Below are 20320 nucleotides of genomic sequence, written 5' to 3'. Positions count from 1 at the left end.
GCGCCTCTTAAGGGCGTCCGTCTCCCTCCGCGAGCACGCAAGCTCGTCTTGCAACGCTTCCACACGCTGCCTCAATTGGGCGTTCGTGTACTCCAAGGCAGCTGGGACACGGCGTCCCAGCTCCTGGAGAGCCCTCCGCGCCTCCGTCGTGGCCTGGCCAACCGACCTCGCGGAGGCTGTAGTCAGCCCTCGCGAGGTGGTGGCCACCTTCTCAATAGACCTCAGGGACGAGGCAATACGGGCCGATACATGGGCCGTATCCTCGTCCCTGAGGTCCTCCTCCCCGTCGCTCACCGTGAGCAACGGTGGAGCAGCGGACGTGGACGGAGCTTCCTCCGTCCTCCGCCCCTCCACCGTCCTGCGCCTCTTTACGCCTGCGGCGCTGGTCGCGGACGCCAGGGACGAGACCGACGCCGTCTCGTCCCCCTCCTCGAACGGCGCCGGGTGGGGCACGAGTGCCCCCTCCGTCGCCACCCTTCGCGCCACACGCTCCGTCCCCCCTCCCCCTTTTTTTTTCTTTGGAATATTGTTCATTCGGCTCCCACGCGTAGGTCGGAAAGTAAGTCGACCCGGGCAGAGCCGCCATACCCGGGCAGGCCTAAATACTCCGGGGGGTCGGCAGGTACCCCGGAGTTGGCCGCTTGGGATTGGGGCCTCCCCCCCAACCACGCATCCCATCACCGCGCACCGCAGCTTAGGATTGAAGGGCAATTTATAGAGTTACCATCCTCGCGGCCCGGGCGGTAAAGCCAAGGCCCCCGTCCCTCCTGCCGTCACGTACCACTGTCAAAGCCAAAAGAGGAATTGGGAGTGGGTCGTTGCGACGACCAACAGGAGTCTTACGGTGTGGTTTGGCATCGGGCACCTCGGGTTTGCCAGTCCCGTACTGTAGCAACAAGCTACAGCCCCTGAGGGAGAGCATCGACTCTTGGCTCACCTGAGTCCCAACCCAAACTTTCGCTCGTTCGCTTCACAGTTCTTGTTGCTTTCCCGATTGCCAGCGGCGTGTTGCTTTGCTTTTCAGCATGACGGGTGTTCGGTCGCTTATTATTTTACCCGCCGTGGCGCCTTCACTTGCTGCGCACTCTTTCCACTGTGTTTGTAGATGTTTCTAGGTGGGAGTACGCAGCATCCGATCGGGTGGTTTCGTCATTGCCGAAGCCGGTGCCAGCTCCGGCTCGGTTTGAGCGTGTTTGGGCCGTAATGGACGATTTTTGGACTTTCGGCGAGCCAGGGGATGCTCTACCCCTGCTCCTGCAACCCCGGGTCCCGGTCTCCGTTATTCCTACATCATTAACCTGGCCCTTGAATTACTCCCCATCCTCCCTTTAGAACATGTAGTGTTAGTGCGTTCAATGTCCGTTCGCAAGCGAAGGGACGCGCTGTACCTCGGACTTGAAGTCCATACCAGCGTTCTCACTACTTTTGCCTGGTGTTCGGGCATCTACCTTCTTGTCGCACCGTCACGTAGTTCGGAGGGTGACGGCGGCGAACCTTCACTGCCACCTCGAGTCCAACCCAATCCGGGGTACACCCGCCGAAGCGGGTGGGGCTTGGCTCCCGGCCCGAGGAGTCTTGGCCGAAGCACAAGACTGTACTGCGTTCAAATAGTCGAGTCCTCCTGCAACGGGAGGGGATTGGTCGTCCCTGCACCGTCGCGTGATGCGTTCGAATGGTTCGATTTATTGCAACGCAGGGGAAGAGTTCGACCCTGTTGCGTCGCGTTGTGCGTTGAATTCATGTTCGAGTGAGCAACGAAGGGGAAATGATCGACCCTATATCGTTGCGTTATGCGTTCAATGATGATGATCGAGTTTGCAACGCAGGGGAGTGGTTCGACCCTGTTGCGTCGCGTCATGCGTTCAATTTATTCCCCTCTGATGTTGTTCCCCAGCACCGCGCGTGCGTATTTCCGGAACTCCTTGAATAGATGTTCGGTGACCAGGTCAGCTTCTGTTACCGGCCATGAAAGGCCGTTGCCTTCGGCTGCCTGTCGCAGGAGTTCTCGCGCGCGTCGGTGCCTCGGACAGCGGAACAGGACGTGTGGAGGCGTCTCGGCCTCCCCACAGACACAGTTCTCGTCCGGGACCAGGGCGAATTCCTTTAGCTTCGCACGGAAGTTTCCATGTCCACTAAGGAATTGGACCACGTAGTGGTCGAGGTGAATCCAAATGGCTTTTAGACGGTCAGACACGTCCGGGAAGTATCGGAAGGTGGTCCTTCCCTTCTCGGACGACGACCATCTTAATTGCCACTGTCGTAGGAGTTCCTCCCTCACCCGGGCTTTTGCCTCCGAGGGGGATACCGCTCCTGACTCAAGTTCATCGTGACTTATTCGACAGTCACCCAGGGCGATGTCGTTTTGTCGTCTGATGTTAAAGGCGCACGCACGCTCCACTATCACCAGGTCTACCGGCATCGTACCGGCGATCACGCAGATTCCATCGGTAGATACCGTGCGGTAGGCCTTGGTGACGCCGAGCAGCACACGTCTCTGAGCTCTGGCAAGGATAGTCTTCGTAACAGAGCCCAGGCGGTCAGCCCAGCCGGCAGCAGCGTACGCCGTTATCGGTACAAAGAGGCCATCGTACAATGTTCGCATGGCTCGATGTCCGAGTCCCCACTTCGCACGCGCAAGCCGCGCTAGCGCGTAAAACGTTCGCGCGGTCTTAGCGCTCAAATAATCGACATGGGATCTTATTCCCAGACCAGCGTCAAAGTGGACCCCTAGGTACCGGATGGTACGCTTAAGGGCCACACTTCTCTCGTTAATCTTTACCACAGGAGGCCTTTCTCTATCCAGAGAACCTTTCAAGAGGACCATCTCGGTTTTGGTCGCTGACAGCTCCAATTTCTGGGTGGCGCACCAACCAGAAATGACGTCCGCGACTTTTTGGCCTTTGCGCTCCAACTCGCGTCTCGTGTTTCCACAAACAATCACGAGAAGGTCGTCGGCGTAGGCTATGGGCTCGCACGCGAGCTCGGTGTTCGAAAGGAGCTGCAGAACTTCGTCGAAGACTAGGTTCCAACAGCTCGGACCGAGAATCGAACCCTGTGGACAGCCTTTGGTGACTTTCTTGCGCACGATGCCGTGTTTGGAAACTATCGTGACCTCACGCTCGGCGAAGTAGTCGACCATCAGTCTGTAGAGATTTCGAGGGCATCCCCGGGCTTTCAACTTCTGTAGGATGCTGGGCCACCAGACGTTGTCGAAAGCACCGGAGATATCGAAGGAGAGTCCCAATACGTACTTTTCTTCTCGGCCAGACACCAGGTCCCTGAACTTCACTAACGCGACATCAGTGGATCGTCCAGGCCTGAATCCGTATTGCCGATCCGAGCAGTAGTCGGGGTTCAGAAACACTTTTCTCATTCGTATCAACATCAGCTTCTCCAACGCTTTGCCCAAGATGGAAAGTAGGCAAATGGGCCTATACGATTTGACCTCCGTCAGTGGTTTGTCGGGCCCTTTCAGTATGGTAATGATAGAGCCGACTTTCCATCTGACGGGAAATACTCCTTTGCACAGACACGCGTTGTAGAGACGAAGCAGACCGCTGTGGACGGATCCATACGCGCGTCTTAGGACTTCGACCTCTAAACGGTCCGGACCAGGGCATTTTCCTCGCTTTAGGCTCCAGATCGCGTCTCCAACCTCCTTCCTAGTGAAGACTGTGCAGTCTTCCGTCGGCGGGTCGGTGATTGAATCTAGCCTGATGTTCGATTGCTCCGGCGTTTCGTCCGCGGTCGTGTCGTCCGGGATTAACGCTCCGAGGAGCTGCGAGGCGGTGGATTTCCAGTCCATCGTATAGCCGTCTTGCGTTCGAATGTTGGAGACAGCTGTCTCAACTCGCACCTTCTTTTGGGCGATCTTGTATGTGAGCCCCCAGGGCTCCTTGTTTCCTTGCTCGGTAACAAAGTTTGTCCAGCTTTGAAACTTGGCAGTTCGAACAGCAGCTGTATAGGCTTTTCTGGCGTTATTGTATTCAGCCTTTCTAGCTGCTCTCTCCTTTTGGTCTTTCTCACGCTGGAAGGCACGTCTCAGACGATACACGTGCGTCTTCCGTTTGGTCAATTCCCTCGTCCACCAAGGGACGGATTTTGAGTGCCATTGCTTGACAGGTATGGAGGCTTTGCACGCGTGGACGATCGCCAGCTCGATCTCCTGTGCTAGATGTTCGACATCCCTTCGACATTCGACGTCTCCGGGAAGGAGCCTCTCGCGTTCAAGCAACGCACGATCGAAGCGAGACCAGTCCGCTTTGGACGTGCGGAATCGGGGCTCCAAGGCACGACGATCCTCGCTCACGTCTGCGAACTGTAACACAAACTCAATCGCTCGATGATCGCTGGAGGTCCAATCGTATTGGACCCTCCAGTTTTTCACATATTTCGACATATCGTTCGTCACTAGCGTAACGTCGATCCATGATTCGCCACTTGGGCTGGAGTATGTGGGTATACTTCCAGCATCGTTCATCACAGTCAGGCCGTGTTGAGCGATGAACTCTTCGAGTTCATCTCCCCGCGCGTCCGTTCGTGTGCCGCCCCACGAGGGGGACTTGGCATTGACGTCCGCCGCGATAACGACCCGACTGTGTCCGAGAGCATCAAGTACTTTTCCCAGTCGAGCCAAGCTGGGTTCAATCTCCTCGGAGCATTGAAAGTACTGACTGACCAAGTAAAAACTTCCGGCCGCATCATCGCTGATGCAAACGCAGGTCAAATGCGAGTCGCACAGATGCGAGATTTTGACCACGGAGAGTTCCGGGTTCCGGACAGCAATTGCCGCCATTACCGGTGTGCCCCCCGTGACTACTTTCGTCGCAAGCCCCAGCCCAGGGACGGTACCCTCTTGGGAATAGGGCTCCTGCGCGAGCAGCACATCGACCTTTCGCGAGTGCATCAACTCTCTCACCTCATCAAGAACAATCCGGGCTCGTCGCATGTTATGCTGCACGACCCGGTATTGTCTCAGAGGGATGCTCTCGGTTTTATTCCTTTTATTTCTGCCCGCCATAATCGGTCCGAGCTATTACTTGTTCCAGTGCGACCTGATAGGACGCGCAGGATTTGTCTTTCGACCGATGGTCGTGTCTCTTGCCCCTTGCCTTGCAGTTTGAACAGACCGGGGTCTCGTTCAAACTCTTGCAGGAGCTGATCGTGTGCCCACCTCTAGCACAATGTCCGCAGACTTCTTCCTTTGTCTTACAGTGTTTGGCCATGTGGCCAAACCTCTGGCACTTGAAGCACCGAGCCACCGCAACGTAGTCCTGCACACGGCAAGACGACCATCCGATGTATACTCGGCCTCTCTCTTTGAGCCGCAGGCGAACCTGCGGGCTGCACTCAATGACCCAGTTGGTCGTTTTTGCGTTATTCGCCTTGGGCCCGGTTGCAAACCGGACTTTCAAGGCGGATGACACTTCCCCCTGTGTCATTTCACTGAGGTTTTGTTTCCAAATACTGGATACAACCTCCTCCTTTGTAACCTTTCGAGGAACGTCATACACTATAAGTGTAGGCTTCCTCTTCGTTTGTACGGAAACTGAAAGACCCACTCCTTTCAGTTCCGCCGAATTCGTGAAGGCCTTCAGGTCTTCTTCGCGTTCGGTCTCGACGACTATGCCACCTGAGTGGATGCGTCGAACCGCTGTAACGCGGATCTTGGCCTTGGTAGGCTTGACGACAGACAGAACAGTGTGTTTTGTGACATCACTGTTCTGTTTTGTTCCCGTCGGCGGGAATATGCGCACCGCATTTCGGGGTGGCACCACCGCGTCTGGGGAGACTTTCTTGGTGTCGACCTTTACCGCATCGGCGTAGGTCGACACTTGTTTCCGCACTGCAGATTTCGCATCCATCAGCGTCCTCTGCGCCACGCTCTTTACGGCCGCCTTGAGGGACTCCTTGGAGTCCTGGCGCACCGCGGCGAGCTGCCCTTCGAGGAAGCTGCTGCGAATGAGCAGTTCCTGGCAAGCTCGTTGAGCGCGGATGTTTGGCCGATCACACGGCCACCGGCCTCCTTTGTTACCTTCGACTCCGGTCGAAGGCAGAAGCTCCGGACATCCGCGATCACGGCCGAGGCTTCGTCTCGTATGAGATCGAGCGGCCGTATTTTGGGCCCAGATACCGCCTCCGTCGGTAACTTGCCCCGTTTCTCGGAGGCCGGTTTGCCTGGTATGGCTGCGCCGGCCTTTTTCTTCCTGGAGACCGTTGTCCAGTCTCCAGGCTTTACACCCGGGCCCGGTGGGATCTTCCCGTGGGCCTCTGACTTTTTATGAGCGCTGGGCTTTACGGCCCGTGGCTCCTTTGGATTTTTACGGGTGGGTACACCCGGTCCATCCTGCTTTTGCGGCTCGACCGCGTCTTTTGGCTTTTTCTTGGGCACAGGCGGCGCGGGGTTTTTGTCACCCGCAGGCTTCGCCGTGCCTTTTGAGCCTTTGCTAGGGGAGGCGTGTTTGTGTCCCTCCCCATCACCCTCCTTCTTCTTCGTTTTGGGGGACGACGTGCCGGGAGCACCTGCCTCCCTTTAGAACAGTAACCAACCACCCGGTCGCTGCGAGGAAGGCGGCGATGTCAGTCGAGCCTTTTTAGCCTTTGTCTGGCCTTTCGTCCATGCCACGCCAGGGAGCGGTGCCGACGGTGGCGGTGAAGGCATCAACCACATTGTAGGGATCTTCTGTAGCCCTGCTGCCGAAGTTGCGTCTTCGACCTCACCCCTTGATTTCCGTTGGGCCGTACTGAATGGACCATGTGGTCGCATACCCCGGCAGGTATCCCGAAGTTGATCGCTTCGGATTGAGGCTGCCCTCTCGAACACGTATCCCATCGCTATGTACCATAGCTTAGGATATCTGTCAACGGAAAACCTCACGCCTTTGGTACTTTGAAATATTTCTCTTTGTTTGTCCTGTGGTATGCAACTAACATGAATGTGTCATTTAATCGGCGTTCCGTTTGTCATGATTCGCTGTATGGTGATTTCTCTGATTTGTTGGTCTAAGTTCCACCGGTTCAGACGGGCAGACTATCGCTATTGAGGTTTATCCTCGTAAGGGCGCGTGCTGTGAACCTTGCCTAACCGGCGTCTCAGCCGGCCGTTCGTTACCTGTTAGAGACGGAACGATCCGGGCGCTTGGCTATTTTTCGACGTCGATCGAGAAGCGGTCATCGCTCTTTGGAATTTTCCCAACTGTTCTTGTACGGTTTTTCGTTCCGGTATTATTTCTGTAATTTCTATATACGACCGTGACACGAGTCAGTGTCTCTTACCGAATGGCTCTTATGTGGTGTACGCGCCAGGGCGACGTTGATAGAAGTTTATACACGAATGTGTATAATGGTACTTAACTATGCATCAACTCTTACAGTACGAGCGATTGTATTTATTGTTTTAACCTAAAATTCTTGGGTACGCTCCATTGAGAGACAGCATTTGGGATGGCACGATCAAATATTGAAACACGGGAGTCTGACATCGGTTAAACCGCGACACAAAGCGCGGACAAGTGTTATGCCTATCATTTCGAGAAAGTGTCATTTCGTAAAAGTCATTTCTACCGTGTGTCGTATGATATACAGCGTGTAGTATCCGTGCCTAAACGATGAAGGCCTTCTAACGCTAAGAGATACTTGCACGATGAATGTCTAGCGAGAACGAAAAAGGTTTTATTGATTGTGGGATACTATTTTAATAGTCTCTAAAATGGAAAAGAGGAGGAAAGAGAGAGCTTGAGACAATCTGATATTGTAGTAAATGGATGGAGAAAAACGGACCGAACTCTGTTATTCAGGCGGGAAGAAGTGTTTCGAAAAAAAAAGGTTGGTTTAGAAACATAAATAATGGTTCGTATAAATAATGATAGTAATTTATATAAAGAATAAGACAAAGAACACAAATAAAAAAAAAGTGTATTAAAATAATTTCAACTTATGCTAGTTGGAAGAAGATAATGATGAACAAAATTAATTACCGTGATACTAGTTTCGAGTGATACAGGCAAGTATCCACTTATGGTGAAACAGCAATAAAGTGTAGTTATAAAGATTAATTTCACGTCACGTAGCACCAGCTCTGTTAAATGAGGCGCAAAAGGGATTTGATAATACAGAAAATAAACGTACTTAATTTATTATATATTTCAGGTGCAAGATGCACTATGTTAACATTTCTGTCCCATCTGAAACATATTTCTGTGTTGAGATGGATGTATAGCATTCCAATACATAAAGTGTGCGATTATAAATTTTTATTTTAAATGGTATATGACAAACATTGAGTAATTTACATTAACGAATCGTTCGTCTTACCTGGATCTGATCTCATTAAATAAGAGATGTTCGAATCTGTTGGATGTAGTATAATTCGACTGTCAGAAATTCGTTTGCATGTAAGTGACAAATAAAGTAACTTGAACAATGCAATGTTCGGGCAAAAATGTTATATGTGCATGTCTGTAATTGAACACTGACAATGAAAAATTACTATTCGTATTCAAGATGTAATATTTGTAAATTTTCATCTTCATCAGCAGATGATTTATAAGTATACAAGTCAATGATACGATTAACAAAAATTAATGCAGAGCTTTTGACAGTAATTTGGAAATACGAATTTATGTAACGTAAATCGGAAACAGGTAGCTAACAAAATTATTGAGGAAGTGCAATGATTCAGTAGTACCAAAAAACTTGAATGGCACCTGAATAATCGTATGCATACAGAAATGACTATATAAGATTTTTTTATGTACATACAAAAAATAGTTTTCTATACATTCCAAGGAACAAGGATGGAGTTCTGGAAACAATGAAACCACATTATTTTTTATATTATACTTATCGCGTTAGTAAAGTACAAAACATCGGATTACGTATTATGGACAAAAATAACGTATGTTTTTTATGTACATGTTATAAAACGCAGATGGTATAAATTCATTGTGGAGTAACTCCGCGTTTCCGTAATAACGTAAAGTATGATACTGCAGTACTCAACACCTGAAAGAAAACAAGTATATATTACAATATCAATTTTCACCGGAAAGATTATAAGCTATTACAGTGGAATGTCGATTAACCGAAATTATCATTATAAGAGAGCCTACCTTTACCTATACAAGTTCTCTATCAGCAAGAAATTATAAAAATATACAAGCTCACTGTTAGCAACAAATTGTGCGAAGCAATTAGCCTGATAATAAGTTTGGAAGAAGCAAGCTGCAAATATCGCTCACCTTAGTGTACGTTACCAGCGATACAATAAAGAATCCACGAGCTGTCAACCAACAAGATACCCTGGATCTCATCATCACAAGTATCAACTCTTTTCTCTGCGTTTTTCCATCCTCATTCATTGACAAATAAGACCACGGAGCTGCGTACATAGCCGAGGCAACATTCGCACTGTCTTGTATTAAACAGTCGCAACTGTAGGTAAACATCAGCAGTTGAGCATTACAGCTAAATATACGAAAGAGGAAGAGGAAGCGTTTCACGGCTGATGTTTCTGACTACAGGAAATAAACTTCTGTGAATGTTAGTCGTGCGTATGCAGGAATTTCCACTTTTAAGTGACACAACCAGAAATGTACAGTTTACTTGAAATTAGCATAAGTAGCAAATTTGATTTGTAACTGAAACTTGGTTACATGTTAACCACTTGACGAGAATGTCTTGGGTAGACGTATTATTGATAGTTTGATCGAGAACTTTCCTTAATGAAAGTAAGTCCAAACTTTACTTCACTCTGACTTTCTTTCGTTACGCATTACTCGACATTTCTATAAACATTCAACCAGAAATACTCAGACGAATGTCGTATTTGGATTTATTTTCAACTGGGGAGAGAGAGAGAGAGAGAGAGAGAGAGAGAGAGAGAGAGAGAGAGAGAGAGAGAGAGAGAGAGAGAGAGAGAGAGAGAGAGAGAGAGAGAGAGAGAGAGAGAGAGAGAGAGAGAGAGAGAGAGAGAGAGAGAGAGAGAGAGAGAGAGAGAGAGAGAGAGAGAGAGAGAGAGAGACACCTCTTCTCCAAATTTCCAGTGCAGTAATAATACTCGTACGAAGGCTCAGAGAGGTAAATGGAATTGAGTATAGTTTTCATGATAGGATCAAAATTGTCATTTGAAAACGGGAATTTTCGTTGCAAGTAAGAGGAGGATCGACTTCAACAAACTATTAAGAAATATGAATTTATGCGACAGCATTGAAAATCACATTATTTCTATTCTTAGATCATCATTTGTAATACGTACAATGTGCTACAAGTACTTAAAATTCTACTAGATACTAATCATTATTAGTTGATATCCGTTAAGACAAATTATCAAGCTAAAGAGATTGTTCCATTGAGAAAAGACTGTATACTTTCTCAAGCATTTTACAAGCATATTCAATTGCAAGAAAAGGTTATGACCAAAATTGAAAAATAACACTCGTTACGATATAATAATATTTTGCACGGGGTATGGGGTATATAATAATATTTTCGTTGCTTTTGCTACTCTGTATTTGTGCAATACTCAAGTGTTTCGTTCGGATCGTTTTAATATGATGCTTCAAGGCCTCTGTTAAAAAATTTTGTAATATAAACAAGTAATGGCATTATCTGTACATTTCATAAGTGTATATGTAGATGTAAACTGGGTATATTGTAGCTAAGAGCTAGAAAGATAATTTCTTGGTTAATGGGAATATAGTGTCATAAACGAGGTTAATTTTGAATAATTTTGTTGTAGACTTAGGCCGTAGAAGGCTTACATAAGCATTTGAACCAATACGATCCGGAATCCCTTGTAGAGATCAACTTCTCAGCTCCGCACAGTACATACGAGGTTGCCTCGTTTTTCGATAGTTCTCTCTATATGCTATTTTTTACAGTCTTTTCAGATTTTTCTAGCACTATACAAAACAGTGTATACGAAAAAATTTCACAGTCTCACTGAACCCATCATGCCCCAGTGACCTTTATATAAAACGTTCAGAAACAATTTTTTTACTTGAATGTTCTGTGATTTTTACGGATATTTACGCATAATTATGAAATTCATGTCATTGGAAGTATAGTTTGAACATCCTGTATGCGTTTTAGAATATCATTGAAAAATCTTTGCAGCTGGAAAATTAAGAATATTTCAAAATCACATTAGGTTCACGAATCAACAATTTTACATATTAATTTAACACTCTTACTTTTAGTTTAAAAATGAATGGATAATATGTCTATAAATTCTACGGTACAATCACTCGTAACTGTACACTTGTATCAGTTAATCGACTTACCAAATATGGGATTCACGACGTAAAAAAATAGTGTCGCCTACGCACTACAAGTAAAGCTATAAGTGAAGAGTGTAGAGGTACGATTGCATGTATCCAAGATCGTTTTCTCGTAAATATCGTATTTTCCATTCAAAAATTTTCGTCGCAAATACTGACTTAAACCGAGAAAATCTCTTCTGTGCGCAAGCAAACAAAGTAACTCGAATACGGACAAGTATGCGCTTAAACAGCTGCAGAGATTATACAGTGTGATCTATAGACAGAAAATACATAGTGTACATCCACTGAGCTATTATTTATTAGTACTGCGTGTTCGTTCGGTCTTACAAAATTTTATATTGGTACTATTTTTGAATAATAGAAGTAGTGCCATTAGAAATCTAAATGTTTGCTTTGCGCTTCCAAAATTTGTAATAAATTTTTTATTTATTCTTCGAATGTGAAATCTGAATTCCATCCACTGTCGAAAATGAAAATAATGAACGAAGTAAAAAGTTTTAAGCGTTTTTCGTTAGATGGCTTTAGCGAGCCATATCTCACGATGTATACGTTCCATCTTGTCATTCTATGCGACTTACAGGCGACGTAACGCTTTAAAAAAAGTTTTGTGACAGTTTTGTGTTCGGTGAATCCAGTTGTGGGTTAGAGCGTTCCAAAATGGAGGTAAAAAAAGAGAAAATTCGATACATTCTTAAGTACCACTACGACCAAGGGGAAAAAGCGGAGCAGGCGGTGAACAAAATTTGAGCTGTTTATGGACCCAATACAGTATCATGGAAATCGTCGAGTCAGACCGGCACGCGAGCACCTGTTTGATTGTCCAGGAACTGAAGATTAGTTAGAAAACCGTTTGGAACCATTTGCAGAAAGCTAGTCTCAAAAAGAAGCTGGTTGTATGAAGCATAACGAAATCGATCCATTTTTGAAGCGGATAGTAACTGGGGATGAAAAATGTGTCACATACGGGAACAACAGACGAAAAAGATGATGGTGCAAGTTCGGTATGACGGCCCAAACGATCGCCAAGCCCTGATTAACGACCGAGAAGGTTTTACTGTGTGTTTGGTGGGATTGGAAGGGAATCTTCCACTATGAGCTGCTCCCATCGGGCCAATCACTCAATTCGGACTTATACTGTCAACAACTGACCGGACTGAAGCAGGCGATCGACGAGAAGCGTCCAGAATCGGCCAATAGCAAGGGTGTTGTGTTCCACAAAAATAACGCCAGGCCGCACACATCTTTAACGCCGCGCCAGAAGCTCCGAAAGCTTGGATAGGAGCTGGTCAAGTTTTTTTACCAATAGGAACGAGGACCTCTTGAATCGCGGAATTATGAAAGTGTCTTCAAAATGAACAAAAGTTATCGAACAAAGCGGCGCATATTTGATCTAAATCCGTATATTCTAACTTTGTCAATTTCATCATTGAAATAAAGAGAAAACAACGCTCAGAACTTTTTACTTCGTCTATTATAATGCACGCGTGTTCAAACACCTTTTTAATAATTACTAACTGAATTTTTGTCGATAACAAATTTTCATTATTTTTAAGCTCTCACCTTTAAAATCACAGTTTCGAAAATTTCATATACACATGGTCGTCCGGACTTTATTGTAATCAAATTTCATCTACTCCCTCGGATCGCTGCGTTAATAATGTAAAATAAGACACTGCTGTACTTATAATCTGTAACAAGTTAACGAAACATTCAGGTTTTCATCATAATATTAATCACTAACTTCATAGAAATTCGATACTATAATAACAAGTTGTTAAATTTAAAGAACATTTTATTGTACAAAAAGTATGTCATTTATTAATTATTCGATGACTTCTACTCAATTCATGATTGGAGTCGTCAACACGAAATACGATAAAAACGATAAGAAAGAGATATTGTAATTCTCGACTGAGTCTCGAATTTATGGAACAAAAATATTTGCTATGTGTATATTACGAACAATTTGGCTACGTGTTCCAGATAAAAATGCGTCTAAACCTAATATTCTTCTGGTTATTTTTATTTATATGCAAGTCAAATTAATTTTGAAGATGTTTCAAGTGCGTATGATTAAAAATGCGACTCGTTCCGTTTCTTTCAAACAGGAGTTTTGTAAGTATGTTCATGGTTGTATGTGATATTATTTAATTCTACAGTAGGAAATAGAGTAATTGCGTTACTTTAGATAGAAATGCGATCCATTGACATGTATCTTAAATATTATATCATTCTTAATAAATTTTTATCGAACCCTCAACAGTAATGATTCATTTCTTTGTGTCAAAATTGTGTAAAGGAAAGTATGATTTTATTTGAAACGAACATTTGATTTAGACGTTTTACAAAATAATTTCCACCTTTTAATGAACTTAATTCGTTTTATTGGTCTAATTTTTGGGGTATAAATAATTACCTAAGATAGCTTCTTAATTGATTATCTATTATGAAGTTTTGCAATAATTATAATCGAACATCTACTTTTACATCTCGCTAAAAATTTGTTAACAACATATTAACGAATCTATCTTTCATGTTAACTTTTAATAAGATTAAACGTTCCATCAATTTTCCGCATACTTACGCGAAAGTCACTTCTGCAATAGTACATATCTAGCGTCAGAATCCAACTGTGACGAAGCATGCCGACGACTGAATAAACTAGGCTGATATATCTGCATCGTTCTTCAAAGTTATTAATTGCCGTGGAAAGACCAGTTAACTTTAGACAGAACATCGTTAACTTTAGAATAGCTTCATTATTGCCTGCCATGGTCACTGATAAATTCGTTCAACTGTGGAATTCAGATATTGGACACGTATTATAGACTTTCTATCAATTCTACAATCTATCCAGAAAAATTATATTTATCTTATTGCTCTATATATAAACGTAATTGTTGCTCTTCGTTCGGAACAATGTAGAGGATTAATACGTTACTTGACTTTCATAATATCACTACGAGATTCTCTGTGAACTAACTCAATTGTAACTAACAGGTGTGTCGTATTGCAAATGGGAAATAGGGTTTGCTGCACATAGAACACGAGTAAAGAATTTTCTCAAAAATGTATCTTCACTTTGAACAATGTGCGACTACGGTTTGCCTTAATAAAATTATTTGCACTATGTATGCTGCAAGAGATAACAAATTGCTCGGTCACATTCCACAGAGTTTCGTTGAAATCGTAGCTACCTTCTGTCAACGAAATTAATATTTTTACACACTCGATTATCACCCGAGAGTGATGAACATTTCTTGTTTAAATTAACTTAAAAATACTTGCACAGTACGTAGTAATACTCCGAGGTTGTTTCATGCAGTTACCAGTGCACTAGAATCTGGTACATATAAAGAAAGATGATTCGGCGATAGAAAAGATCCTACTCTACGTACGTTTAACTTACGTTGGATCTCGTTTAAGTATATTTCTCGTTTATAAGTTTCTATGGAGATTCCAAGGATCGACTATTGAAGTACGTTGAAAGAAATCAATTCCATCTGGTCTTTTATCTAGAAACATACATTATTCATCGCTTGAACACTTTATATTTATGGCATAACGATACTTAGGCTCTGTTGTATAGAAGAAAATGATTCCATCGTACATGCCATGGCAATCACCAGCCGGATAAGTAAGAGTGATGCATTGGATCGATGAGTTACTAATGATCCCGGTAGCGGCAATCAAGTACTTCCTATTTGACTTAATGGTGACATCTTTTTACAAAAAAAATACTTATGGTAACGTACACTGTGCAGCAATTGTTCGGGCCCACTCGAAAATCATTATGAATATAAAACAATACAAGGGTTGTGTTGCGGCACGCAAAAATCGGCGCAGTCCGTCGAGCCCTACCGTTTTATGGCGAGATTAGTGCGGGTGCCGAGCATGTCATCGGCGCACGTGCTATCCACCGTCAACTAACTACCCTCCCTGGGTTCTTGGAAGGCTGCTAAGCAGCTGCAGGTAATTAAGGCGACTTTCGCCGTTTTATGATTTTTAGTAATCTTGACTTCCAAGAACCCACGTTTTAAACTAACAATCCCACTCCTGGGATCCCTCTCCTGCAACTCCGCTGTCCACCTCCAAATTTCCTCGACCAATCACATCCTGAGCCGAGTGCATAAAACGGAGGGTTGAGACGCGGAAAAATCGCTCGATACTTAGACACTTACACCACTTGAACACTTGAATTACAACTTTGCCACAAGTCACACTTAAACTAAACGCTTGTAACTTACAATTGTGCCAACAAGTTACAATCACAATCTTTGCCAACACCGTATTAAATATATTATTGTTAAACCACATCGACAAAGGTTCATTTATAAATCTCCAACCATCTCGATACCTTTAACGAGCTGTCGAGAAGTGCACACGACGAGAAGCTCCAACATCAACACATCCCGTCGTCCAAAACGCTACAGGTTCAATAAACCTTACTTTTATACATTAATGTTAAGAATGAAGCGACGTTCAGTATTGAATTCCTACGTGTTAAAAGAATGTGTAGTGATATTATATAGTTAATGTACTTTATTAGATGAATAAACTCAATCGAGAAGGTTTTTAATATCCATATAATTTAGTTCAATATACGTAGCACATAAAAACTGACAATGGTTTTTGAATTTTTTAATGCTTCTCCTTCATAGCGATATACGAAGTATGGCACTTTTAGGTGTTCAATCGAGGATCTAACGATAAAAGGCAATACAAATATGACGTACTGTTTTTCTTTGTGTATTCATCTATACCTAATAAACATTAAAAATAGGCAAAAATATCGCGTCTTATAATTGGTGCATTTGCTTATCCGTTTAAGTTATGTGTATACAGTAATTCTGGCCTTTAAGTGACTACACGTTTGAAACGATGTACAGTGTGTCCCAATCATCACCGGTCGATTTGAATTTCACGCTATTTTTAAAACGTCAAACCGATTAATCTGAAACTTGACATATTTCATCTAGACAGATGGAAGATTAATCGTGGAAAAGTACACGGTGAAAAAACGTGTGCAAATTATTCAGGCGTATTACGAATATTCGCGATTTTTAACGTTAACGATTCGAGAACTTCGTGATCATTTTTCTCGAAGTCATGTGCCGGCAAAAATTGCATTGTGCAAAGTTTGGTCGCCAGATTCATATGTCAAATATGAAAAGTCTTCATTGGAGGATAATAATTGTCACTTAAAAGCGGGAATGACTGTGATAAATAAGGTAATAGTAATGAAAGTAAATGATAATTATATTCTTAGATCGTCGCTTAGGATATGCCATAAAAATTGTTACTTTCAAATGTACGATAGAGGAGATGTATAGAATCAATCAGTTATGCATGAATCGGGGAATAGTGTAACGTAATCTGCTGTAAGACCGAGCAATGGCTATCGGATATCGTTTCGTGAAAAAGATAGTTCAGAATTAATAAAGAACTGGATTTTATTAAATAAAAAATATAGAAATATACTTTGAAATCTAGGTTTGTATCCCCTTCGATACAATAATCTGTTCTTTTCAATCGTAAAAGTGTAAGTAAGTGTAAATTTTGAAGTAGAAAAATTTTCTTACACATACAGTACTCCCATTGCTAATTTTATTCCCCTTAGTTTCAGATAAAATAAATCAAGCTTTAAAATGAAATCGTTACCATTCCTCGATAAGTGAACATTCAACGAACTGGATTTATCAATTAACAAGGGAATAGTGCAAATCACGGAACTTGCTTCGTAGACACGGATATGAAAAAAATTGTTTTCCATGCCTATCAACAAAACAAACATGCATACATTTGTAAAGTATATCAATCCTGCATCTAAGAAATACAAATAATTCATATTATTTTATCTAGAAAGCAATGCACGGCTGTGTATTACATTACAACATAGAAGAAATTCAGGCTGCATTCACGGTTCGCTGTTTCAATAATGTGAGATATGACATTGCGGTACTCATTATCTGTAAGAAGTGATACAGATAAATTATTCGGTAGCAATGTTAAGTAGAAGTACGTAACATCAAACGGGTGACTTTAATTACCTTAGTGTAAGTTTCCAGGGACACAGAGAAGAATCTACGGGCTGTCAGGCAGCAAGGTTTTCGAGCCCTCAACATCACAAGCATCAAGTCCTTTCTTCGCCACATTCTTCCGTTCTCATTCATCGACAGACGAGGCCATGGAGCAGCATACATGGCCGTAGCAACATTCAAACTGTTGCTTATTAAACAGTCACAGCTGTACGTAAACATTAACAGCTGCGCTATGCAGCCGAGTACGTGAAAGACAAAAATAAGGCGTCTTGCAGCTGGTCCATCTGCCTATAGGACATAATGTATTGTAGGTGAAAGTTAAGTAATAACAATGCATTCTTATTACAGTAATCCCCGTTTTCAAGTCACAATTTTACACGGAGCTCAAGTAACAGAATCACACCCATTATTTATATTTACAGGAAGCAATAAGGTATATATAGTACGTAATATCAAATTTCATACACTGGAGAAAATTAGAACTTGTATACTTTTTTATCGTATTTTCATGAATTACGAATCGATTGTTGCGGATCTCCCGGTGCAAAGGAGTCGAAACATGATCGTATATGGATTGTTTTTAATTTTGCGTAAAATATATCATTTTTTAAATCCGGAGTTACGTATGCTTTTGTAGTGTCAAAAAAACCTTGCCAATTCATTGATAATGCAGTCAGAATGATATAATATAATATCTTTTATGAAGATATAATGAAAAATATACAAATATTTGGTTTCATCAGTGATGTCGCTTTAAAGTTACGATCACCTAGCACACGTACTACGAGACTCCCACGCTATAGCTCTATCTTGTTCGTTCTTAGCTCAAGATAAGTATCGCTACCTATCCCACTTTCAAGTGGAGTTTGTCACTTTGCCGATTCAGATTTTGTCACTTTTGTGATTTCAAAACAAGAATTACTGTATTACAAAACACGATTCTCGTAATGTGTAGAAATTTTTTTAACGAGCATACTATAGTAAAGTTTGTAGCACGTTGGACGACGGGAGGTGTTGAATTGGAGTGTCTCGTCGTCCGCACTTCTCGACAGCTTTTTAGGGGTGTCGAGATCGTTGGAAATTTAAAGAACGAAGTCTTATTGTGACATTTAACAGTGTTGTATTTAGCGTAGAGTTGGCAAAAGTCGTTAGGTTGTATATTTTGTGTAAACTGGCCACGGAACTCTAGCCACCGAACTCTTGGTTTGTTGTACGAGTAGTTTGTTTGTCAAATTCTTGTAACTTGTGTTGAGCTCTTGTGTCTTGTGTAACTGTCGAACTTGTATGTTCTTTGTAGTGTTTAACTGATGGCGAAATGTTCGCTTGTTTGAGTCTGTGTCAAACTGATTGTTGTCAAACTATTAACTGTCTCCTCCGCGTGTCAACCCTCCGTTTTATGTGTTCGATTTTAAATCCGATTGGCTGAGGAATTTGGGAGGTGGACAACTGTGTCGGAAGAAAGGGAAACCTGGAGTGGGATTGTTAGTTGCAAACCGAGGATTCCTAGAAGTCAAAATTGTTAAAAACCATAAAGATGCGAAAGTCGCCTTAATGACCCCGCAGCTGCTTAGCAGACCTCCAAGAACCCCGGTAGGGTTGTTAGTTTTCTGGTGGATTGCATGTGTGCCGAGGACGTGCTCGGTACCCGCGCTAATCCAGCCATAAACGATAGGGCACGTACGGACCGCGTAGATTTTTGCGTGCCGCAACACTTATTATTTTTGTTTAGATTCATATTTTTACTTTTATTCTTTAATTTTTTAGGATTATTTCCATATATTTTTACTTCTTTGAGACACATATCAATTAATTTATCCATATCATTATTTATATGAATTAGATTCATAATTTTTGGTTGAACTGTAAATACAAAAAAAAATACTTATTCATCTAGTACCTATAAATACATCTCTAATATTAATAAACTTTATAGTTCTAATTAAATCGATTAGAAATATTATCCGACCATGAACATTAATTATTCGACTTACAGCAAATATACTAGCAGAACATCTTTTATTATCACTATTAGGTTCAACTATAAGAAATTTGTTAACATGAATACCTATCTCAATCTTAATCCAAAATATACTATTTTTATTAGAAATTTCAGTTTGTATAATTCAAATATATGTATTTATTATTTTATTAGTCTTATATTTTAACGAATCAAACTATGAAAATATTTACTCACCCTTATCGTATAGTCATGCCAAGACCATGATCTTTAATCACTTCTATAAATTTATTAAATTTCTTTACAAGATTAATACTATTCTTTAACTTATAACTTTCTAAATTAATATTATTAAATTTATTAATACTATCTATCTGTGCATCTTTATGATTACGAGATGTTCGTGAAAGAACTTTTCAAGGATTTCATTCTCACACAATTCATTCTATATTAAAAATAAGTATATTATTATTTATTATTTCTGAACTTTTTTTCTTTGTATCCTTTTTCTGAACATATTTTCATAGATCAGTTTCTCCAAATATTGAATTAGGAATAAATTGACCACCTATTTCTATTAAAATACTAAATCCTTTCGACATTCCCTTATTAAATTCAATCATCTTAATTTCTTCCGAATTTACATTAACTTTAAGTCACAATTTTTTCTTAATAAATAATAATATATATAGCAAAATTTACCTCTCACATACTTGGACATTAAGAATATATTTCATAGTTCTTCAATTTAACGAATATGTACATTGCTATTTTTCCATAAATGATGGAATTTTCGGATCAATTTTCTATATAGCAGCAAGGTACCATGGATTACACGTACTTATTGGAGGAATAATATTAATAGTAGCTTTAATTTGTGCATTAAATGATCATTTCTCACCTATTCGTCATTTTAACCCCATAACGTAGTCAATAATTAATATTTACTTAAAAATATTAATATATTATTATATATTTAAAATAGCCAATAAAATAAACTTTTAGAGTCAATCAAATACCTAATCATCTAATCATATTCA

General features: G+C 42.2%; 1 protein-coding gene across 1 annotated transcript; it reads right to left on the bottom strand.

Moving 5' to 3' along the window:
* Positions 1–17152: 17152 nt before the first annotated feature.
* On the bottom strand, positions 17153–17622 carry LOC143145540 (odorant receptor 10-like). Its single transcript, XM_076309015.1, has 3 exons — positions 17570–17622; positions 17333–17528; positions 17153–17251 (listed from the first exon to the last, which is right to left on the bottom strand). Exons 1-3 carry the CDS (start codon positions 17620–17622, stop codon positions 17189–17191), a joined length of 312 nt encoding a protein of 103 aa, XP_076165130.1. The 3' UTR covers positions 17153–17188.
* Between the last annotated feature and the right edge of the window lie 2698 nt (positions 17623–20320).

This window comes from Ptiloglossa arizonensis, chromosome 4, assembly GCF_051014685.1.
Source record: "Ptiloglossa arizonensis isolate GNS036 chromosome 4, iyPtiAriz1_principal, whole genome shotgun sequence".
NCBI classification, from domain to species: Eukaryota; Metazoa; Arthropoda; class Insecta; order Hymenoptera; family Colletidae; genus Ptiloglossa; species Ptiloglossa arizonensis.
The sequence above is the reverse complement of the archived record's forward strand: the minus strand, read 5'-3'. Positions and strand labels throughout refer to the sequence as shown.

Bases quoted from the DNA above. Each gene is read 5' to 3' on its own strand.
- LOC143145540 (XM_076309015.1), bottom strand. From the start codon at position 17,622: ATGTCCTATAGGCAGATGGACCAGCTGCAAGACGCCTTATTTTTGTCT. The intron at 17,529-17,569 runs GTACTCGGCTGC...GTTTACGTACAG, and splicing joins GCCTTATTTTTGTCTTTCAC to CTGTGACTGTTTAATAAGCA. The intron at 17,252-17,332 runs GTAATTAAAGTC...CACTTCTTACAG, and splicing joins CCCTGGAAACTTACACTAAG to ATAATGAGTACCGCAATGTC.